The 24,960-nt window shown below is 43.2% G+C and overlaps 1 protein-coding gene and 2 non-coding genes across 3 annotated transcripts; all 3 read right to left on the reverse strand.

Moving 5' to 3' along the window:
* Positions 1-1,721: 1,721 nt before the first annotated feature.
* On the reverse strand, positions 1,722-18,018 carry LOC114661698 (fructose-bisphosphate aldolase A-like). Its single transcript, XM_028814858.2, has 9 exons — positions 17,874-18,018; positions 3,830-3,948; positions 3,514-3,725; positions 3,255-3,309; positions 2,995-3,155; positions 2,812-2,895; positions 2,554-2,728; positions 2,258-2,457; positions 1,722-2,172 (listed from the first exon to the last, which is right to left on the reverse strand). The coding sequence occupies exons 2-9, from the start codon at positions 3,939-3,941 to the stop codon at positions 2,077-2,079; spliced, it is 1,095 nt and encodes a 364-aa protein (XP_028670691.1). The 5' UTR covers positions 3,942-3,948; positions 17,874-18,018; the 3' UTR covers positions 1,722-2,076.
* trnag-ucc (transfer RNA glycine (anticodon UCC)) lies at positions 8,907-8,978 on the reverse strand. Its single transcript has one exon. It is a non-coding gene; the product is annotated as a tRNA-Gly (tRNA).
* A 6,869-nt stretch (positions 18,019-24,887) lies between the features above and the next one.
* trnak-uuu (transfer RNA lysine (anticodon UUU)) lies at positions 24,888-24,960 on the reverse strand. Its single transcript has one exon. It is a non-coding gene; the product is annotated as a tRNA-Lys (tRNA).

Genomic DNA, 24,960 nt, shown 5'->3' on the forward strand with positions numbered 1-24,960 from the left:
TATGCTTGAGCATTCTGGTTGATAGTGCAACTGCTCTCATTGCGCTAAGAATCATAGTTCGCTTGCAGGAGTGAATAATCAGAGACTGAGGGCCGAGGGGAGGGAGTAGCACGACGTCAGAAGTGGGGAGTTGGTCTACTTCTGCGTTTTGGAGCATAACTTGCCTCTGCTTAGCTACTTATACTGGTTTGTTCATTGATTTTTAAAGCTTGTCCTGTTTCACTACTACGCGGGCAACAGCTAGTTATCTGTAAAATGATAAATATGGTAAAACAAAGATATACAATATGAAAAAGTGCAAATGGTTAGTAAAGTTGTAGGATGTAGTGCATACTACTCTATACTGCAGTATATCATATAGGGGTTATTTTATTGTTTGTTTTTTTTGTTTTTTTTGTACCATTAAGGCACGGTGGTGCAGTGGGTAGCGCTGCTGCCTTGCAGTTAGGAGACCTGTGGTTCACTTCCTGGGTCCTCCCTGCGTGGAGTTTGCATGTTCTCCCAGTATCTATTTGGGTTTCCTCCCACAGTCCAAAAACATGCAGGTTAGGTACAACTGGCGATTCTAAATTGTCCCTAGTGTGTGGGGGTGTGCCCTGCGGTGGGCTGGCGCCCTGCCCGGAGTTTTATTTTCCTGCCTTGTGCCCTGTGTTGGTTGGGATTGGCTCCAGCAGACCCCCGTGACCCTGTAGTTAGGATATAGCGGGTTGGATGATGGATGGATGGGCGAGTCACAAGGCACCAGACAAATGATAAAGTGAAGCAATTTCAAGGCGTTCTTAAGTAACCCTTATGTACATAATAGCTTGAAGCCATTTGTGCTACTCAGTCCATTCCCACAGAGGGCTTCCATTCAAAAAGAAACCCGTGGTAGTTTAGTTCAGCACATCAGAACTGCTATGGCCACATCACAAATCCAACATCCCGTGTCCTTCTACTGTCGGGTCTGTTCTTGGCAAGGGCTGCCATTAACATAAAAGCCTGTGGCCGTTTCCCTGAATGCATCAGCCTTGTTTTGGCCACATCATAAATTCTGTATTTATTGCAAACACAGCACGGCAGACTTGCTTTGGCCACATCCCATGTTCTTCGAGAAGGGCAATACCTATGACATAGATCAGGTAATACCCACAACATCAGTCACAAAACACCCTTTGACCCAGATAACCCACCCATAACCCTAATCTTCACCATAGCGTAACGGGGCCCCAATGTTAATCCCAATCTAATGTGATGGGTGTTACGTGACGGACGTTGAGAGCGTTTCATGATGTAGGGGCATTACATGACTGACCTCACACGTACTGCAGTCTGCTTGCACGACTGGCATAGAGAGAAATCCAAACCTGCGCCCATCTCCCTGAATGCACAGGACGTGGTTGGGCGACGCTGGGCTGTGCCTCACGGGGTACTGCCGAGTTCAGCAGCAATGACACCTGACACGTCATGTCCTCTTCTGCCATTGACACTATTTAGGCGTAAGGGGTCCTGCGCCACTCATGCTGCCACACCTTACAGATTCCCATCATTCCCTTTTTTAATTGTAGATCCCCATGTTCCTAGGGGTCACCGGGTCGTGTCCAGTTTTGGCCATGGTAGGAAGCGCTCGGACTGCGTGACCACTTACTGGAATGGATGAACAAGCACTGGTGTCGTAGCCCTACAGACCACCTCATGTTGCTCGGGGAAGACACTGACCACTGCAACACACGTTTGAGAGATTTCCTTTATTTTTTTATTATTATATTCCAGACAGCAACATACAAACACAGACAGATGGACCGACGGACAAGCAGGTGTTCATTTCTTGCTCGTGTTCGTTTTAAATATCAAGTTCCGTTTGACTCATGATATCCGTGAAGGCACACGCTGGGACACAGGAGGCGACATCACGCGGGGATACAGGGCCAGCTTTGACAGACTACAGCATTGCCACTAAAGCTACAACACACTACGGTACGCGGGGTAGACGGGTGGGTGCTCGCCACACTCCCACTTCCTCCAGCCTTCCAGCAAAGGGTTCCCCCTCACAGCATCGGGTGACACGTTAGATGACCACTGGAGGTGGAGCTGGCTTTAGTAGGCATGGTTGGCCACAAAGAGGGACTGACCAGCAGCAGCTCCCTGGTCTCCTGTAGAGACGTATTTTCCTACAGCAGCCTGGCTATTATTCTGGAAAAGAAAAAGCGAGAGGAGCAGAGATGAGAAGGGGGTGCAAGCCGACTGGGCATGGTGGGGTGGTTTGGCGGAGTCTTACCATGGCCCTCTTCATGTACTCTTCCTGTGCCGCTTTAGCGTTCTCCTTCTTGCCACTCCAGGCTTTGAGCGCGGAGGCCTGCAGGGCACGGCCATAAGAGAAGGTCAAGGCCCAGGGCTTGTGCAGGGGGCACTGGTTGATGGCACTCAAGTTCATGGAGGCTTCCTCCTCGCTCTGACCTCCAGACAGGAAAGTGACTCCTATTGAAGAACAAACAACAAGAGGAAGTGGGACAATTGGAAAGGAGCAAGGGGCCAAGCTGGCAGTAAAATGCTCACCACTATGGGACATCTAACCTGGCACTGCTGGTGGAACAGTGCGGCGCAGAGCAGTCACTGTTGCCATGGCGATCTCCTGAGGGGCATACTTATGGGTGCAGGCATGGCCAGCGGTCACCATGTTGGGTTTGAGCAGGGTGCCCTCCAGGTAGACATGGTGGTCACTCAGAGCTTTGTACACTGCAGCCAGAACCTACATAGGCAAGACAATAGTGGGTAAACGTGGCAAATGGGGCTAAAAAGATACTGCCAACCATATGGCACTTTAGACCTCACCTTCTCGGTGACATACTGGCAGCGCTTCAAGTCATGATCTCCATCGGGCAGGATCTCGGGTTCAACAATGGGGACGATGCCATTCTAAGAAGAAAAAAAAAAAAAAAGGGGACAGGGTATCAGCTAACCATCCCCTCTGCCATAGTGGTGTACATCTGGTGGCACTCACGCCATGTCACTTACCTGCTGGCAGATGCTGGCATAGCGAGCCAAGACATTGGCATTCTCAATGATGGCCAGGTTGGAAGGTGTGGTGGGGGTGATCTTCAGCACACAGCGCCACTTGGCAAAGTCTGCCCCATCCTTCTTGTACTGGGCGCACCTTTCAGAGAGCCCATCCAGACCTGAAGGATCCAAACGATGGGGAAGAAAAAATACAATTATAAAAAAACGGTAATACTAGATAGAGTGGCAAAAAATCAGAGTCAGGTGGGCATTCTCACCTTGGGTGGTGGTTTCACCATTGGTGCCAGCCAGGGGGACGACACCTTTGTCAACCTGCAAGACAGAGAAAGTGAAGAAAATAAGAGTCACTGGCAACAAAGGCAATTGGTACCAGTGACCGGCAACTCCCCTGAAAATAAAAGGAGGAGGTCCTGTGCCAAGCAAGATGGCTTCTTCACCATTCAATGTCCAAACTCCACCCGAAAAGGCTCTGTACAAAAAGTTAGGAGTGCCCTGCATAAAGCTTACTGGACCTACCTTGATGCCCACAACAATGCCCTTGTCCTTGATGACCTTAGGGAAGAGCTGCCCAGCGTCGTTCTTCTGGTAGAGGGTCTCGTGGAAAAAGATGACTCCTCCGATGCAGCCCTTCATGCGGTCGTCGGCAGAGAAGAGGATCTGGCGGTAGAAACGGCGGTTCTCCTCGGTGTTCTCCACGTTGATCTGCTGCATGCGCTTGGCCATACTGCCTGCAAGTCAAAGAGGGCAAGCGAGAGAATAGAGGGTGAGAGGAGCGGGTTAGAGCTCTGCCAACACCTGCCTCCCAGTGGCGAGATTCCAGGACGATCCTTACCGGTGGACTCATCGGCTGCCAGGATCCCCTTTCCGGGGGCGACGATCTTCTGGGCAATTTCTGAGAGCTCCTTCTTCTGCTCTGGGGACAACGCTGGGTATTCGTGTGGCATTTTGACGCTGCAAAGCAACAAGTCTATCAGATAGATGTCTCCTCAACTCTCTGACCCATCTATTTGTCAATTACCCTTCAGGACATTCTGGGTGTGGGCCCAGGGGCTATTAATGGCAAGGGGTCTTTTCACCAATACAAAGCTCAGTGAAATAGACGACCAAAGGGGACCACCTGAGAAAGTGATTTGAGTCCCAAGGCGAAGAAGAAAAAAGAAATCACGTACTGCATCCAACAACCCAGGACTCCGTGAGCTGCACTGGTAAGAGTACAATCAAATCTCTAAAGAGGAGAAGTCATCCAGGGGTCTGTGGGGGTCTGGCATAAGCAAGCTGAGTAACTGCTCAGGGCACTTTGTAACGAGACCTGCTTCTAGCCAATTTCCAAAGAGTGCCATGTGACCCGGACCTGTCCCCCACAACCTAAATGAGGCCACACAGCAGAGGTGCCAACTTCCTGCTCAGTGTCACCCACACTTACGGCGCTACTGTGTTGATAATTGGGGGTGGCAAAACTGGGCAGTCCTTGCAAATTGGCACAACCCACCTAGGGAGACGGAGGAAATCCGAGATGACCAAGCAAGAGAATTAATAAGAGGAGGAGGACGTGGCTGCAGATGCGCTGGAGGGGTCTGCGGTGTCAAAGAATGCCCTTTGCCAAGGTCACCTGGGCCTAATAAAGCACAAGTGTGAAGGGCTATGGAAAAACTGGGCATCAAGGGAGAGGACCAAGAAAGAGGTGGTGGCGGAGGACACGCTAGGTAGAGACCAGCAACGATCAGAATACCAGTAGAGACCAGTATGTGGTGCTAAAAGGGAAGGAGGCAAAACTGGGAGGTCAGAAACAAATCAGCTATTACAGCGAGGAGATGTGGTGAAGTCAACTCAGTAGCTCAGAACTCCACAATGTGTGCAGACCTGAATGAGGAGACAGGCGGTGATCTAATCGGCTGCACCACAACTTTCACCATTTTTTATTAATTTCAAGCGGCACTCCTTCACTTTAGAGAGTTTGAGTGGCTCAAATGTGAAGAAGTTTGTCCAGACGGAGATTAATGGGTTTTAGCGAGCGAACGAGCGAGTGAAACGGGAGTGGAGACGAGGCCAACGGGGAGAATTAGGAGATGTCAGCTCAATTTCACGGTTCACTGTGGAGATGCAGACAGGGGAGATCACTTCGTTGATAACGTCCGGAGCAGACCCAAGACTACCCCCCCCCCCCCCCCCCATTGTCCATCCACAATTGAACAACGAAAATGGGGCAACAAGTGACGATGTGGAATGCGCCTGAGAGAAGTCAACTGCGGTACTCCACCGGACCCGTAACCTTCAGAACCGTTTAATACGCAACTTCCATCAAAAACGGTGGATTTTTAGGACGAAGCGGCGTAACCGTTTGGGGGTGGGGGGGCGAATCTTCCCAAAGAGAGACACTGCGTCACAAACCGAGCCGTGGGTGTCGCACTCGTGTCAAGCCGCGTGTTGTCGGGGGGTAGCTTTGGTATGGTGGGGGGGGAGCGCACAGGAGCCACAAGTGCGGCACGGACGCAGCAGCAAGACAGACAGGTGGCAGCTGTCATTAACTGTTCATAAACCCCAACCTCCCTCCACACCACCCCATTCCAACGGACCGGCATCTTGAACCTTCAATCTAATCGCGACCCCCCCCCCCCCGTTCTCGGATTCCCACCTCTTTTCCTCGCTTTCTCTAACACGCCACGGAGGGGCCGGCCGGGTGCCGCGTAACCCGATCCCTCCGCTCTCACCTAACTGTCGCCCTTGCGCCTTCAGTGACCTTGCCGAGGATGAGCAGGAAGCTGCGGCGACTTAGACGAGAAAGGCAGAGCGGGATGAATTCTCACCTACTGAGGGATAACGCCGGAGTTCTGGAGCGAAATGAAGCGCGCTGCGATGTCAGCGAAAGGTCCAAAAGTGGTCCTCAACCGGAGATGTTGCAATGAGGAAGGAAGGCGAAGAGGAGGAGGAGGAAAAGCAGTAGGGCGGAGGGGTGGGGCTGATGATGAGAGGCTACGACGTCAGGGGGCGTGGACGTGAGTCAGGCAGAGCGGGATAGGCCGGTGGGCGGGGCAGTCAGGATGAGTGGGCGGGAGCAGAGGACGAGTCCCTGTCTCTTCAAGGACACGACGTGAAGTGCGAATGTCGCAAAAATCAGCGACACCTCGACGTCAGACAGAGAACGGGCACAATCTGTTCAATGCGGGACTTCAGAAATTCAAATCAAACCTCTAAATGACACAAACTGCGGTCCAGCTATGTGATGCTTTTCACTCGCCAGTCCTGCTGGTCCATCGGGAAAACTCAAAATTTCATACACAGTTAAAAATGTATTAGCGTGGCGCATTTTATAACATAATCCAGTAGTATGGAAAGGATTTGGGAAATCTCCATACTTCACTGCCATTTACTTTCACTCATTTATTTAACCCTGAGGCCCTTGCCAGCGTTAACATCCCTGTGATTTATAATCATCTGATGGATCCGAGTTGTATTCTTCAATGCTTTGTGAAGGAAGGCCTGCTTGATGGATGAAGATGAACGAACTTTTTATTTCTTGCATGTCTGTTCAGAACACAATTGACAAGAATACAATGAAATAAGAGACAGGACCAGCCAGAATTTGAAAGTCTAGTTGGAGGTGTCCAGAACCCACACGTCTGATGCCCAACTAATGACAAGGCCCCTAGACCTGTGAACATCTCCGATATCAGCATTATTGCATTTTGACCATTTGAGTGAACATCGTGCAAAACCATCCTGGGCTGCACATCAGACTGTAAAGAATAAGGGCGCAGGTTCACCGCGAGTTAATATGGCCAATTCACAGAAGACAGGTAGAAAATCATGGATACAAAGTATTTGGTGTAGTTGGCAGGACGAGAGACAGACAGAGGTGCTGTCATAATTGAGATAGCAAATACTCCATATATTATATAGACAGAGCGTGTGCTACTCTATAACAGATGGCATTATATAAATTAATAGGTAAATAGATGTGAAAGGCACTATACAATATAACAGACTGCAAAAACTAATAGAGGTGCTGCCGCCTAATGGGCACTATATAATTAATAGATGGATGTGAAAGGCACTATGACAGATAACTGGAGAGCACTGTATACAAGCTAGACAGACATGAAGGACATTTTATTGTTTATATTGTATATGCATAACATTAAATAAAGGAAACCGATAGAAATAAGACTAACGCAGAGATAAATGAAAGGCACTATATAAGAGATGGAGGCCAATAGTGATGGACAGATGTGAAAGGCACTATGACAGATTTTCCTTTCATCCATCCATCGATTATCCAACCCGCTTTATCCTAACTACAGGGTCACGGGGGTCTGCTGGTGTTACTATCATGGTTATTGCTATTAAGATACATAGCTAAACGGATAGAGGAGCTTCTGTAAAATCAAGAGATGGCAAAGGCACTACAGACAGACAGAGACAGACAGATGTGCTTCTATACAATAGATAACAAGGTCACTGTATAATAGACAGATGCAAAAAAAAAAAAGCACTATACACTAGGCGGATATGAAAGATGCTACATGCTACACTGAAAGGTAAATAGATGTGAAAGGCACTATATGATAGAATGACGTGTAGGGCACCATATACTAGAAAAATGCCTTTCTAATACATGCTGCCTTTCATGGCTATTGGTGCGGTCATTGAGACAGATGTGGACTTTTTAAGGCTACTCTGCATTTCTTGCACCCGAGCCTTTTGAACTCGTATATGCCGATAACGGTCACCAATAAAATGTGCGCTTATCCGGTTTTCAGAAGTGCAGTGGATTTACACGATTGAGTTTAAAGGGTTTGTTGGGGAGTCCTTTACGATATACTCGCTCTCCGGCTGTGAGAAGTTAGGAAAAAAACAAAATAGGGAAAAAATCATCTTCAATTCGTCAGGTGTGACGCACCGATGAATAAAATTCTGATTAGGATTTTCCTTCTGCAGATGCGCAGATGAGACAGACCAGTCGTCGCGTCTCTGATTATCTTTTCTATTGCCTTCCAGTGGGGTATCATCTTGATCTACTTTTCGCTATTGGCCCTCCGCATGCTTCCTTCGATCGGTGTTGGGGAAAAAAAAAAAAGAAAAAATTGTATTTAACCACGTGTACAGATATACATATAGATTTATATAAAAGTTACAACTTTCTTCATACGGCATCCCAGATATCCGTAAAGAAGGCGAGCGGGCCGGGCGGGAGCAGCATCATCATTCTGCATCCTTTGCGGTAAATGGAGGCGTGGCTACGCGGGTATGGGGCGGTCCTGTCGTGTGGGCGTGGTGTCTTCCGCGGACGTGACTGCCTGCACCGCTGCACCACTTGATGCTGTTCCGTGCAGTAACCGCAGAATGGAAGCACATCCGTGGCAGTGATGCGTTTTACATCCGCACGACTCTGACCCGGAGTCTGACGTGTTGTAGGCGCTTAGTCACAAAGGCTCTCTGCTGCGCATGGGGCGGAGGATGTGCGTATGCAAAGCACCGAAGGAGCTTCCTTTACCTGACCGAGAGAGAGGAATGGAGGCTCAGGCCGCTCCTCTTCATGCGCGCTCTTGGTCGCCTGGTCTTGTAGCGACTTGCACAAAGGCCTTAGTCACGCTGCTGCAGTGTTTGCCAAGAGGCTTGTCTGTTTTCCGGTCCCAACAAAAAAGGCAGTGTTTAAGCAAAGCAAATAATCTTTGTTTATAGCATTAAGCGTCTTCCACCGTGGACACTGTTGCATTTCGCTTTACCAACACAAGATTTTATAAAAGCGAGCCGAGAAGCTCGACAGACTAAGGAGATCAAAAAAATAGGACTATTCCTTCCGCAAGTTTTTATTTCAAATGAAATCCCCCATTCTGTGGAGACTCCATCCAATATTTAAGTATAAAAATATATTTTTAGATATGTTAAATAAAAAAATAAAAAAAAACACTTGCGTTGGCCGGGAATCGAACCCGGGTCAACTGCTTGGAAGGCAGCTATGCTAACCACTATACCACCAACGCTCGCTGGAATGATGTCTGAAACTTAACTATACAAAGGACATATCAGTACAGTAGTATTGTATAGTATAGTCGTTACTAGTAGTGTTATGGATACGGCTTTGTAAACAATACACAAACTACGTCACGTCACAAGCACGGTTGCCAGTCGTCCCGTTTTGAGCGGGATTGTCCCGAGTCCAGACAAATCGAGTCCCGCATTGCCACTGAAAACCGAATGAATAAAACGCGTGTAGAAAAAAAATCTTAATACGAATTTCTATAATGAATATTAAGTGCATTGTTAAATTTTTGTAGATAGCCTGGCGTACCACCTTTTACGAATAAAATCTAACTGAACTCAATCCGAGTGTTTGACTCGCGCGCATTCGTATCGTCGTGCGTTTCTTGTGCTCGCGAGTAATTCGTTTTGAAAGTGAAGCGACACTGATTAAGACTTCGACTAACAAGGTATCTACAAATGTGCTTTATTATATATGTCGTATTATATGAAACACGTTACAAGTTATATCAAACATACCCGTATCTGTGTTGAAAGAAAAATAACTGGAGGTTAAATACAAACTGCGCAAAATGTTTACCGCATAATCGTGTTAGTTTAGTATGCATTGAAATATTGCATTAGTACTCGTACTAAGTGCTTGTGTAAGTAAACCAAGTAAAAAAAAAAATCAAGATTAATCTATTTTATACGTTCTCTTCTATATATGAATTATTTACATACATGTATCTATAATTATAATTTCATTTTTGTCTACCTTTGTTCCTTAACATCTTTTTGTGGTCGCTCGAAATGGTGGCTGTGATTTTGGAAATCTGGCAGCCCTGGCCGTAGTTAACGCTTGCAACAAATCAAATGGATTTTGTATACAATGGAAGAATATAGTTCATTACTTAATTTGAAATCGTACGTGTGCTAAAGTATTATATCGTCATCTACAGGGTCCCTGGAATAAAACAAATGTGACCTATGGTAACAAGTCGACGGATCTTCTACAACCCCCGACGACTTTGTGCAGTGCCCCTCATAGCTAAAGGTGCATTAAATCAAGGATCTGACGGGTGATCAAACTTAACGTGGACAGTTTCGAGCTGTGCCCTCGTTTTTGTGACAATCGCCGACATGCGCAGCTCAAGCTCTTTTGTCCGCGGGCCAAGTGACGTCGGTGCGCGTGCACGGCCGCGGTGTCAGCACCAAGTCCGGCGTTCCCGGTTAGAAACGAGCACTGCAACGCTAACACGCTAATTCTTAAATGGATTATTTGAAAATTGATCTCAAAACACGTTCGGCTAGGCCTCATAAGAGCCCAGGGTAGCCGGCTACGGCACAAGTGTGTCTTTTGAACGGCGGTTGGGCAAATTCTGGCTCCACGCTCCTTTTAAACTTCCATTAAGTCATTAGAAAAATCAAAGATGGAAATGTAAGTGATACAAAATGAAAGGTGCTGGCAGACTGGCCAAGTGCCAACCTGTAAATTGCTGCTCTTGCTCCAGTACTTCCTAAGTGCTTTGTAGATATCACCGAGGCTGCCAAGCTCATCGATCCTTCACTTTTCTCCTTTTGCTTTTGTCCATTTCTCCTTCAGTTCCAGCCGACCCCCTAACCCCCCCTGCAAAGTTCCTCTCTTATTCCCGTCGAGCTGTGTATGAAGGTCATGTCTAAATTTAGGAACCCATTACATTTTTGGAACAGCTGCACCCGGCTATCAGCTCGCCTCTGGTTGTCGGAGCTCCTCACTCCTCATCAGGCCAAGGCCAACAGCCGGGCTTACAGTTCTGTGATGTGTCACAAGTGATAGCAGTGACCGCCGAGTAGAGGGAGAGGCGACAGGACAAAATAAATAATAATTAGCAAATCAGACTGGTTTATAACCTGCAGAATACAAAACACACGAGCAACTGCAACAACACTCGCTCATGCCAGGCAAAATGCCACGAGCTTGATCAGTGACACTTGACGGATTTCAAAACTTGCCCATGTTACTGTCGTGCCATCCTGATTAATCTTGAAGCATCTGGAAACGCCACATGCGCACCGAGCAATGACAGACGGTCTACGCAGAGGAAGCCAATCGGGGTTGAGGACTTGTGGCATCAAGATATTAGATTATGGGTGAATTGGAAAATGCCCATCATGCCAGCTTTAAAGGGTTAAGAAGCTGCATGCCCAAGTTAGGAGACAAATGTGGCCAAATAATTTTGAAGTGGGTCTGCCAGGCAACTCCTGAGCATTCCACTTGAGAAATTCAAGACAAAATGTCACTGGAAGCTCCTTGGACTTCAAGAGGGTCTTATTTTCATTCCAACCAAATTCTGTCAGAGTCTTGGCTTCAGTCTCATTTCAGAAATGATCTCCTCAGTATCTCATGTTTGGAACTTTAAAACCAGATACAAATAAAATATTCAGGGCAATGAAGCTGCGATCAACAAACCTAGCTCACAGCTCCAGGAATCCGAGTCTAACTGTCATCTCCGCAGGGTCTGCACGTTCTCCCCATGGCCGGGTGCTCCACCAGAGTACTTGAGGTTTCATTGCCTGCTGTGATTGTGTTAATGGAGACTCTGGACAAGTGAGGGCATCCTGGAATGGACAAGCATGAAGTGCAGCCCGCCGGTGGGGAGACATGGGCTCCTCACCACCACTCCAAGCCTGAACTCAACCATGACAATAACAGTGCATTATAATAATGCATATATAAATAAAATGCATTATCATCATTGAGCCCACCTTTCCCATGTAGCGTCTCCACAAAACACAAATGTTTGATATTAGTTTGTAACCAGTGTTACTCATTTGATCTTTTTTTGTGTTAATATTCCTTTCGTACCCGTTTCCATATTTGTGAAGAGAGTCAAGTTTGAGAAAAACACACACACACACACACACACACACACACACACACACACACACACACTATCCACCTTAATAAAAGGATGCGTGTCTGCGTGTCCATTCCAGCTGATATGTCTGTCATTCAAAAAGTTGGTGCATAACAAATATTTTTAGTAATAAATCACATTTGCCATTTCAGCAGATGGTGCAAACATCCTTAAGAAAAATGTCTGGCATTTGTCAATCCAACAGATGGCGCATCACAAAAAAAAAAAAAAAAAATCCAAGAAAATCTCACATTACTTGTGTTTGGGGACTGTGAGCATATGCCTTGTGTGGATTATGTGACATTTTTATTAATATATTGTTAAATATAATAAAAGGATACATTATGTGTCTGTGTGTCCATCCAAGTGTTGTGTCCGTCATCCCAAAAGATGGTACATAAAACCATTTAAGTAATAAAATGCACCACATTTTCATTGCCAACAGATGGCACAAACATTTGTAATTAAATGCATTACTACACACGTATGATGCACCATCTGTTAGAATGGCAGGGACATCACAACCAGATGAATACAGGTACCTTTTATTAATGTGGACTAGCTGTGCTACTCGTCTACAATGGTTTGAAATCTAAATAAATCAATGTAGACCTCCATGCATTCAATGTTAACATTTGCAGTGCACCATCTGTTGAAATGTATTTTATAATGCATGAGGTAATAATTTCTCATTCCAACAGATGGCACATAAACATTAACACTACTTTTACAAACCCCATACCAAATGGCATATAACCAACACTCACTACTCAAGTAGTTAAGCCTAAATCAATATACTCCTAAAATTGTACAATGGTAAGAACTTTCATCCGGACTGAAATTTTTCATTTTTATGTGCTATTGTTCTCAACACATTCTTACGCGCACACACAACGGGTAATGAGATAAGCAGACAGAAATGGCTCCAAAAGTACTCAAATCATATTCAAAAGGAGCCTGAAACATTACATCATCAGTTTAAATGAAACCTTGAAGCTGAAAATTGGACCTGATCCATATCAAAAATATAAATCGCACACATTTTTGTGAAGATTTGAAGACAGAAATTACTTGGAATGAAAGCCAAGCTTTTTTTCATGCAGGTAAAGAAACAGCATCACCCTCACCATGCAGTCAGTACTTTTTTACATTTTTAAAATTTCCTTTTCAGAAGATGCCACCACATGTGTCCGTTACACTATTAAATATCAAGGTGCCAAAGCGGTTCTTCAGAGTGATGTGTAGATGCCATAATGGGTGTGCAGAAATCTTAACTGGGATGAAGAACTAAAATCTTACCTGGCCCAGAGACCACAATGGAAGGACAGCATGGATGGAGGTACAACCCGACCAGCATGACATCTAATTGTGATCCCAGTAGGGGATAAAGACTAATGCATGGACAGGGGACTTCATCTACTGAAGACAAGTCACACCCCATAGGACAGGTGGCAGTGCCTCTCTGGCATGGTCCCAGGTTGGGCACCTGTAGTTTTGAAGAGCAACCCTGTTGGATTCCTTGGGTGCCACCAGAGGGCGCTGCTGGCAGAAGTTCTCCACGTTTTGGGGAGCTTCCACGTGACCGAGAACTGCTTCTGTGGTGCAAGGCTACGACTCTTGGGTCCAAAAAATCAAAGATGCCACCTCACCTTGATCAGGGAGTCAGCATCGAGAGGCAGAGGAGGAGTGAGGTTTGTGGTACTTCATTTCTGCTTACCTGTGTATTAAGTTACTGTGATTGATGAACGGGACAATATTTGAACCTGCAACTGAGTTGGGTGGGATTGTGTCTGAGGTTTGGGGCTCAGTGGTGCCCCCTACTGGTTACAGAGGCCGTAATCGAGCCATTTTTGGTTCTCAAAAGTTTTTGAAGGTTCTAGGAGGAACTTATTTACATACACAACAGGTTCCATTAATAGGTAGGAAAAGATACATTTATGAAACCTCAAAAGGGTTCCCGATTTTCAAAGGACCCTTGATGCATACAATCATACAGGCTCGGTTCAGATGCTCTTGATTTGTTAGTATCCTGCCTACTACACATTAAAATAAGACTTCTATTTTGTTCACACATTAGAAACTTTCACAAAGCCCCAAGAACCAACTACGTATGTAAAGAAGTCTTAACAGAATGAAGCAGATCTTTTTCACGCAAAGGCTCTAGCAACTGTACAACCCAGTAAGAGGCCATTAGAGAACCAGGATTTAATTAAGAGTGTAATTCTGCATGCGGCGATTGGCTAAATCAGTGACACGAAACTCTGCGGCATCTCGAATATAATCTGGATGTACAAAATCAAATGTTTATCTGTTGGTTTGTCTGCTCCTTATACAATCCAGTTGACCCATCTGCACCAAATTTTGCATAGTTGCCCTTCAGGATCATACGGGTGGGTAGATAGACGACTTTGGGACCCAAAATTTTGATTCTTGGAGGCCCAGTGTTGTTCTCTCTTGTGTGCTGCAAAGCACTGCCACCTGCTGGCTCAGAGCGGGTGAGACATCCAGACAGACAGAGCTGGACAGGACATACCCGGACAACCCCGTGCGCTGCGTCCGTCCGATCTGCTGACAGAGGGTGTTGGGTGATGCTAATCGACAACACAAAGGAGAAATCAAAGGATCGTTGTATAATTCCTGCTTGGTCGGCTTTGTTGAGGTTTATTTGGAATTTGAGCACTGCGAACTGGCCATCTTGAACTAAGGGGACGAGTCAGGCATTTATGGTTAAAACTAAACAAGGAGTTACAGCAATTCTGCAATCCAATCGGACCCAAAAAACAAAAAGTTCTTGACTCACGAGAGCAGATACATTACTTGAGAGGCAGGGTGGATAGGAGAGCAAGCAAAAAGAGGGTCACCTTTTAAAAACGGTGCATCATATTCTTAACCCATTCTGCAAATAAACTCCGATAAGTGACGATAGATCGAGTAGGGGGCTTTGCTCCATGCTCACTTCACTTAACCACACGCACTAAGCGTCTCTGCCTCTCGCGTTGTGAAGCACTCCTCCGAAACCCCCTCTTAAACGGTGATACAATGGGAAACATACATTTTTTAACCTCCTCTCTCAATATCTATCTATCTATCCACACATCAGAAGAATAATTGAAATAGCCAACATGGTGCATCACCGATGCGTCAACGGCGTGGACTGTTCACGTTCTCTCTGTGCACGAGTGGCGTTTCCAACCCACATCAAGGACATGCGCGTTACCTGCCGTGCGCGAGGTGAAATCAGATTTGCGCGCGTGCACGTGTGGTCAGTACAGTGCTCTTTGTGGTCACTGCAGGCAGGGCCGGCGTTTCTTTTTTTGCGTCCATATAGGCTATAAGCTTGTTAGTGCGCCATGCACCGGCTATTCTATAGCTTATAACCCGTGCGGCTGGATCCCCACCCCAACCAACCCCTCGAATGCCTTATCCGTCTTAATGGTTTCCCCGCACCATCCCGAGCTGATTCTTGCATCTCTGTGCCCAATGCTGTCCCACACCGGTTATGCCGAACAGACAAGGACACCCCGTGAGAAGTGACGCGTTTAACAAGTCGATAGCGGGGGTGCGATAGTCCTGTCCACAAACCTAAAACTGAAGGGGCGGTCGCGACCCGTACTACGACCTCTGCCGTCGTTGTTGTTCTTGACATTTGCTGGTTGCTCCAGGGCGGCTCAGCTTGCAAGCGCGCCCATCAGCAGCTGAAAGGCAAGCCGTAGTTGGCAGAGCTCCCCTCGGGTGCAAATCAAATTATTTTAAGCCTGCGTGGAATCGGAGGCGAAAGAAGGGGTATGGAAATTGGACCAAGATTTAGAAGAGCCCGACGCCAAAATAGTTAACCAAAAAAAAAAAAAAAATTCATTTTTAATAGTTAGTGGTTGCACGATTCATGTAAGTGAACGTTTTTTGTTTTATTTGCCAGCTGTTTAGAGTCACTACAACTATTTGAGTAGTTTGTTCCGCAATTGCAACTTTACACTTACGGATTATTAACGGTTAATGAAAAGCCCCCCGTTACTGGGCTCGAGTTTTCATTCTCACATTTAATTTCTGTCCGTCTCTGGGTGTGGATTGGGGCTTTAGTGTGGTTTACGATTACCAATCTTAATTGTTTCTGTGATAGAAGGGATCCATTCTGATTAAAACAATAACATTTGTAAAGTGTTCACTGAAAGTGAAGTCTTATATTCAAACTTCTAGGCGGGGTCCACGGATGCATTAAATAAATCTTCGATAAAAGTTTCCTCAGTTTGTTAATAGTTAATGAATGCAATAAGGACTCAAAACACAAACATTTTGTACATCAATTACGGATTGGTTTGCAGTTTTATAAGCATCTTATTAGAGACCACTCCATCTTCTACATTTTGCATTCACGGTTTTACTCTTTAACAGGTCTTATAAGCGCGCCTGTCTGTAAAAGTGGCCCTCAAACGGCCACTTAAACGGGTGCAAAGACGCGCGCGTGCCCGCGTCGTGAATGCGCCGCTAGCCCAAAACCAACCGCAAAAGTGAGGAGGTCTGAACCGCAGACGGATCGCCATGGCAAAATCTCTCTTTGATGAAGTAAATAAGGAAAAAAAAAATGATAAAATTCTGCAACTTTACGATCCAAATCCATCTATTTTATAAATGCGTGTATTCAGAGCAAGAACGCAAGGAAGTTGGAGCCAAACCTTGCGAGATAGAAGTAACACCTGGGCTGGCGTCGGGAGGTGAACACACACACACCGGAGCCAGTTTGATATTGACAGCCCACCTGCACGTGTTCTAGAATACCTAAATATTTCGCCATGCTGATAAATACATATCTTGTTTAAAAATAACCCCATTTATTTTGCCATAAGTACAATAAGCAGACAGGGGGAAACATTTCAGTATCATTAATGGAACTTTGTCATGAAGGACACTACAGGTTGATAACTTGTGTACTTTTTCGTAACTTCAAAGTGTTAAATCCTTAGATTATGCTATAATAGAGACTGAAAGGCACTATATATTAGATGATCTGTGTACTTTTTCATAATTTCAAAGTTGTAAACCTATTATTGTACATGAGAACTAGGTTATACTATGAACAATTTATGTAATTTGGGATTTAATATAAATATCCAACAGTACAGTTAAGACTAAAAAAAAAAAATAAATGGCTTGTCAGGATCACCCAAGCAGTGCCGGTCGAAGCCTGTAGGTGGGGTAAACGGACGTCCCCCTCGATGTCCGGCGCTCGCGCTCCTTCGTGTATACTCCATGAACTTTAAGGAGCGCGCGCCTCTTGGTGTACGGACCGCGCGCGCACACACTTATTTTCATAAACTGTGCCCAAACAGAGTTCGACGACCAGGAGTCGGAGTTAGGGGATGGTCCCCCTTGGTGCCTGCAGCAGGTACCCCATAACTTTCATTAAATGGCCCCCCACAGATTATGCCGTTTAATGGATTAACCGGCCCTAACCCCAGCCTTAGAGTCAAACTCCGCCCATGCATAGAACGCACATATTTGGTATAAGAGGTTGGGAGCATGCGCCGATTTGAAATCAATACAACATAATTGTAATAAAAAAAATAAAATTCAATTAAACCCGTGTGACACGTGGTCTTAGACGTTGTAATCATCAGTTTAGACGAGAGATTCGTTTCCGTTTACTTACCCGTTTTAGAGTTACTGCCACGCAGTTTCTTCCATTTTTATAAGGTGCTGTGGACTCCATTTACACATTTTTTAAAACGAGCCCCTATAATGCCAAATGTTCTCCCCGGGGACTAATAATGTTCTCTCTCGAGATGCTACAATATTCCCATTCCAGGAGCAGAAATTAAAAAAATAAAGCTGTGCACTACCGGGGCATATTAATTTAGCAGACCTTAGACCCCAAAATTCCGTTACAAAAGTGGGAATAGAGTTTAGTTTAAATCGGCATATAAATCCTCGAATGGCCTACTTCTCCCCTTTTTTTCTTAATTATACTTATTTAATAATTGTATATTAGCGCCGTTCCCATTATCCCATCTATCATCCCCTTACCTGAGTGTGCAGGAGGCGGACGAGCGGCGGATATCCCGAGTGAGCTGTGTGCCGGAGACGGGGCGAGCTGGGCTGGTGCTGCTCTTTTAAAGGGGGGGCGGGCACAAGGTGCTGGGTACGACTGCCGGACACGTCTATATTTAAGCGGGCCGGTTGACCCTTAGCATTTGAAGTGCACTGCTAAATATACGAGGTGTGTAATGTGAGCCCGCGTGACATTACACGGATGAGGCTGCTGGGTTCAAACTAGGCTTTGAGCAAAGGGCAAGGGGCTTCTGGCCCACACTGCAACTCTGATTTTTTTTTTTTTTTGGACGGGCTCATGGATCTTCACATAAATTCATCCCACTAATGTGACTTTCAGATTATCAATTTGCGGGGTGAGCAGGAGTCTGCCTTAAGTGCGGACGGCAGACGTTAGCAGTCATTAACTTAGAGAAGTGTTCAATTAAAAGTGAGAATTGGGGTTTAACGCGGTGATTACGAGAACCAGCGGCCATAGGTACCCTGACTGACAACAAGACACCTCTGGTAGTTCTCAATTAAACAACGGGCCTGCGTGAAACTTTCATGATGGACGCAGCCCTCACATGTCTCTTTAAACGCTGATTACTTCGTTTATTCCTCCCACTGATAGATAAGAACATGGGAGTCACTTGTTGGACGCCGACTTGCTTTGTGCCCTTTAGCGTGGCATCTCCGTGACCCGGCTGTCACCTCGGGTCAGCGACACGTCTAGAAATACACGCACGTAAAAACTGGCAAGACTGAGGGACTGCAACCAACAAATAAACAAACAAATAAACATAGACATAAATAAATTAGCAAATAAATCAACTGTGCTGTGGGGTGTGTGTTATGTGCACAGACCGTGGACTTGCGCTGATACGGTTTGTTATTTCGCACTGTGGCTTCAAGGTTTGTGTCGCTTTGCAGAAAGGACTTCCTCCTCCAAGGTCAATAAAGTACATCTAGATAGCCGTCTGTGTTATACAGTAGTGACTTTATCATCCAGCTAGCTATCTCTGTGACTATCACACAGGGCACTCTCCGTCAACTGTGTACTGCGCATGTCCTGTATCTCTCTGCCTTCGATATAATGCCTTTCATTGCCATCCATGTTTTTGTGAAATACATAGTGCCTGTCCTATCTGTATCAGCTACAGTACATCTGTCTATCTATCTATTATATAGTGATTTTTATATCTATTTCTAACTATCTAGACAGTTATACAGTGCCTTTCATATTCATCACTCTACTATATATTGTCTTTCACATATCTTTCTATTTGAATGTTATATAGTGACTTTCATAAATATATATTACATATAGTGCCTTTCACATTTAGAATAATGCCTTTCTATATCTATGATATAATTGTCATTAACTTCCATCGATCTCTCCATGTTTCTAGTGTGTATCCATTCATCCTATACAGTGCCTTTTATATACTGTAGTTATTAATGAATATTATTTTACATATAGCTATTATATAAAGCCCTTCATATTTATTATCTATCTATGACACAGTGTCTTTTCTACAGACACATCTATTAATAGCGTCTTTCACATCTATCTATCTATCTATCTATCTATCTATCTATCTATCTATCTATCTATCTATAAAAAAGAAACTGAAGTGATTTCAGAGCATTCAGAACTAATTGTTAGGATCACAATATGCGAGCACAGTTGGAAACCCATTAAGTGTAAATTTTACACAAAGGTTAGGAGGTTTTCTTTGCACAAAGAACCACAGACACATGGAATAAGTTACAAAGTAGTGTGGTGGAGTGTAGGACTTTAGAGACCTTCAAACTTTGACTTGATGTTACTTTGGAAAATCTTGGGTATACTAGCATGTTGGGCTGTATGTGCTACTGTCTGCAGTTAGTATATCCTATAGGAAATTAAAGAAACAGAAGACACCTTACGTAAAATGTATAATAAATGAACAGATCTCGAGTCATTACAAAAATGAAATTTGAGCAGCAATAGCTTCTCATGGCCTTGAGAAATGGATTACTATGGGGTGCTCTCCAGACCTGCTGGAGGTAGTGGTGAGTCGATCTATGTAATTTTATGTTTCTGTCAACTATACCAAGGTTAATATCTATCTATCTATCTATCTATCTATCTATCTATCTATCTATCTATCTATCTATCTATCTATCTATCTATCATATAGTGCCCTTCACATCTATCTATCTATCTATCTATCTATCTATCTATCTATCTATCTATCTATCTATCTATCTATCTATCTATCTATCATATAGTGCCCTTCACATCTATCTATCTATCTATCTATCTATCTATCTATCTATCTATCTATCTATCTATCTATCTATCTATCTATCTATCTATCTATCTATCTATTTTATAATTATATAGTCCCCTTACTATCTTATTATATAGCAGCACCTCTGTCTGTATGCCTGTCTATCAGTGATTTTGCCAACTCTTTATTATATAGCAGAATCTGTTTATTAATCTATCATATAGTGCCTTTCACATATATCTATCCATCTTTCTATTGCACAGTATATATATATCTGACAGTTATATGCTGTCTTTCATAACTATATATCAATAATAAAATGTCTTTATCATCTGTCTGTCTGAAAGTTATATAGAGTCTGCCCTAACTATCTTTTATATAGTGTCTTTTACCTTTATCAGTCTTTCTATCAATCTAACCATTATATAGTGCCTTTCCTCTCTATCCATGATTCTATGATATAGTGCCTAGCCACTCATCATATTTACAAACTTTTATTTCTATAGTTATTACATAGTATTTTTCAGATCTAGCTATTCTGTAGTGCCTTTCACATTTATTTATCTATTTATTTTATAGCCCCTTCCAGATATTTCTGATAATTATACAGTGACTTTCACATCTACTTGTCTATCTACCTGACAGTTATATAGTGTAAGGTGGAGTGTTGGCACTGAGGCTAAAGATCAGTGCCAGCAGTCAGAAGATTGCCAGTCTGAATCCTGTAAATACCAGATGTGACTTTACTCCGTTGAGCCCTTGAGTAAGGCCCTTACCCTGCAGTTGCTTTGTCCTGGGTATGCTGTTAACCTTCATCCAGGCCTACAAGCAGGTCCTCCAACTTGCAGGGAACACTTGGGGGACTGGTGGCAGGATTGGCACTCCAGCCACTGTAAAGAAACCTCATAGTGTCCCAGTATGGTGCTGAGGTGTCACCCACTGCACTCAGGTCCCAATCAAGGTGGCTCATCATGTGCTGGGTGCACAGGCTCTCAACCTCCTCTCTCTCTCTCTCTCTCTCTCTCTCTCTCTCTCTCTCTCTCTATCTATCTATATAGTGTACTTTCATATCTATCTGTTCATTATATTGTGCCTTACACATCTATCTGAAAGTTATATACTGTAGTGTCTTTCATAACTGTCTATTATATTGTGCCTTTCACATGTATTAATATTTCTTCCTAAATGACACTATATAGTGCCTTTTCTTTTTTCTCTCTCCATGATATAATGCTTCTCATTTCCATCTATCTGTCCTTATTTCCTTGATATCCATTCATCCTATATAGTGGTATTTTTTATATAGCATTTTTTACATCTAGCTATCTATCTTATATTGCCTCCCATACAACAAATATGCATTATATAGTGCCTTTCATCTTGCTATAAGTAACTATAGAATGTATCGAAGAAAGGCAATATATAGCAGATATACTGACAGAAGTGAATATATATACTGTACTTTTATGGATATAAACTGTTTTAATCCGGAAGTATTTTTTTTATATATGCTTCATTAATCCTTTGAAGCTTTGGGGTCAGAGTGCAGGGTCAGCCATTCCACAGCGTCCCTTGCTTGAAAAATAGCATGTGTGTGTGTGTGTGTGTGTGTGTGTGTGTGTGTGTGTGTGTGTGTGTGTGTGTGTGTGTGTGTGCGGTATGGAGGAGAAGTTCATGTAAATAAAGGCGCAGACGTCGACTTGCCCGGGCAGTTCAAGCAGGCACCGTTTTGCGTGTCCTTTTCTTGTCTTAACTTGTTCGGTTGGTCCAAATTTGGCTACTGTTCATAGGCCATGGCGCCCTCTGCTGGACAACAGGACTGCGCCCGAATCTTGAGAGACGATCTTTCACAAATTATGTCACGGACAGAGGTTCGAATCCCGCTCGCGGCACATTGCTGAACGGAAGAAAATATCTCTAAAATAAAAATAAAAAAAACTTTCTTGTCAACGGAATGCTGCTTTGAGTCCTGCATCGCAGGTGTAGTTGTTTAGTTTTCTTTTTGATTAAACAAAACCCTTTACTGAATGATTGATTTGTCAAAGGAACACCTGAACAGCAAGCACAGTTAAACATTACACTTAAACAAACTGCCTGCCTATTTATTCTATTGAAGCAGGATTACAACAAATAATACTGTAATGCATTTCACTTACTTATATAGCACCTTCACCGAGCTCTCAGATGGCTGCACGGATAATCAAAAGGGGTACAATAAAAATGAAAGCACAATCAGAATGAATAAATTATAGCGCACAGTCTTGTCTTTGTATGTATTTATAAAATTTGGGAAGTAATATTTTGTAGCTGATGTTGAAAATAATTATTTGGAAATGTTGCAAATGTATTTTATAATTACATAGCACTTCATATTATAATTATTATTTTTTTTAAGATTATCCTGTAAAATGAAACTATGATTAAGCAATTCACCAACGTTTATTATATTTGTACATTATTTTATCTTTGTTTACACATTTGCACATATATTTAATAACTGTGATAAACTGCACCAAGAATAAAAAAAAATCATTTAAAAAAATGTGTATATGCGTTTATAATCCATTTAAACTACCAGATTACAAACAAAACGTCACATTGATAATATATGAAAGGGTGGCAAAACAACAATAATCAATACATTTATGAAACCTTCAACAAAATTAAATAAATATACAAATAAATAAATAAATAAATAATTGATAGATAGATATATAAATATGGGTATTTATCTCCACAAACCGAGACTCGTGAATAACATTTTTAGAAAGTTCAAAAAATTTTGGTAGCCGACATGAGCCACGATTGGCCAATTCTTGGTAGCCTACCGAGACGTCATTGGCCGAGTCTTGGTAGCCGAAACGGGTTGTGAATGGTCAAATTTTGGCCCGAGCGTTCAATTCTTGATAGAATCGTGGTAGTGAAAAGGGACCTGATTGAAAATATATACTGTATATACTATATATATATATATATATATATATATATATATATATATATATATATATATCTATACTTCTTCTTTCGGTTGCTCCCGTTAGGGGTTGCCACAGCGGATCATCTTATATATATATATATATATATATATATATATATATATATATATATATATATATATATATATATATATACATACTGTTCTACAGCACGATTAGAATCGTCTGCGTCTGAGTATTAAAGGTGTAGGTCTATTTTATAAGCATATTTTATAACATCAATGTTAATATAGAGTAGGCCTATAACTATAATTATTATTCTGTATTAGCATTGATATGAACGATTTGTGAAATTAGTGTTAAGTATAAAAAATGAAACAATGATTATACAATTCAATGTTTATTATATTTATACATTATTATATCTGTCTTTACACGTTTTGCACACATATTTAATAAATGTAACAAACTGCACCAAGAATGGTTAAAAAATCATTTAAAAATGTGTACGTGAATATAAATATATCTGCACAAACCGACACTCGTGAGCAGGGCCGGATTTTCCTATAGGCTAACTAGGCTTCAGCCTAGGGCCTCAAGATCAAGAGGGGCCTACATTCAAATTGTTAGCAAAATTTTATTATCTCTCATGTAATTTACAAACTTAAAAATGGAAGGTGAAAGGGCCTCATAAGTGGAATAGCCTAGGGCCTCTTTTCATATAAATCCGGTCCTGCTCGTGAGTAACATTTTTAGACAGTTCAAAAAGAAACGCAAATCGCAACACGTCTGTTTGCAGACTCGAACAAGCTTTTGCAGAATACATTACTGTAACTGACAAGAGGCTGGCCCGCCCTTTCTGAGTTTTGGTAGCCAACACGAGCCGTGATTCGCCAATTCTTGGTAGCCGACCTAGCCATTATTGACCAATTCTTGGTTGCCGAACCGGGTTGTGAATGGTCAATTCTTGGTAGCCGATACGGGCCGCGATTGGCCCGAGCTTTTAATTCTTGGTAGAATCTTGGTAGCAGAAAGCGATCTGATTGGTTTTCGCTACCCAGAATTACCTCGACTCATGGCTGCTCGGAGGCGCCAGCCGCGAGTGTTTTAAAGTCATTTACTACAAAAAGACTCGGATTAAGTTCGAATCCCACTCGGACCAGACTAGTTTGTTGCTTTTAAGAAATTGAATATAAGTATTTAAGTATAAGTAAAAAAATCATTATTCGTTATAGGCGCTTCATATTAAAAAGTGAACCCTAAGTGAAAATGTGTTTTTAATATATATCCTCGTTTAATGCAAAAGTGTAGATTTGTAAAATAATGACAGGATTATGCATTATACATGATACTCATTGCATGCACAAGGATATGGAAAAAAGATGATCCGCTGTGGCAACTCCTAACGGTAGCAGCCGAAAGAAGAAGAAGATGCACAAGGATAGTCTTAAATGTATATTATGATTAAAAAAAATAAATAAATACCTAAAGAATTACAATAAGCGTAAAGTTGACGGAAGAAAACGTTGACAGCCACGAAGATCATTCATTTGGTTTCTTGCTACAACAATTACTTCGATTCATCGCTGCTTGTTCGTGGCGCTCGTGTGTCTTATGAGGCCGCCGACTTCTGTAAATCGCTGCAGGACAGTCTATGAGAGCCACGTGCGGCCTTTTACTGCAGATGTAAAGTTCAGTTTACTCATTCTCTGCAGAGTAGCGTTTTGTGTCGATATAATTAACGTTAACAAGTCAAATAAATGTTTCATTAAAAAAAAAAAATCAAAAATCTTAACCGCCCGAACAGGGACTTGAACCCTGGACCCTCAGATTAAAAGTCTGATGCTCTACCGACTGAGCTATCCGGGC

Source organism: Erpetoichthys calabaricus, chromosome 12 (assembly GCF_900747795.2).
Source record: "Erpetoichthys calabaricus chromosome 12, fErpCal1.3, whole genome shotgun sequence".
Taxonomy (NCBI): domain Eukaryota; kingdom Metazoa; phylum Chordata; class Cladistia; order Polypteriformes; family Polypteridae; genus Erpetoichthys; species Erpetoichthys calabaricus.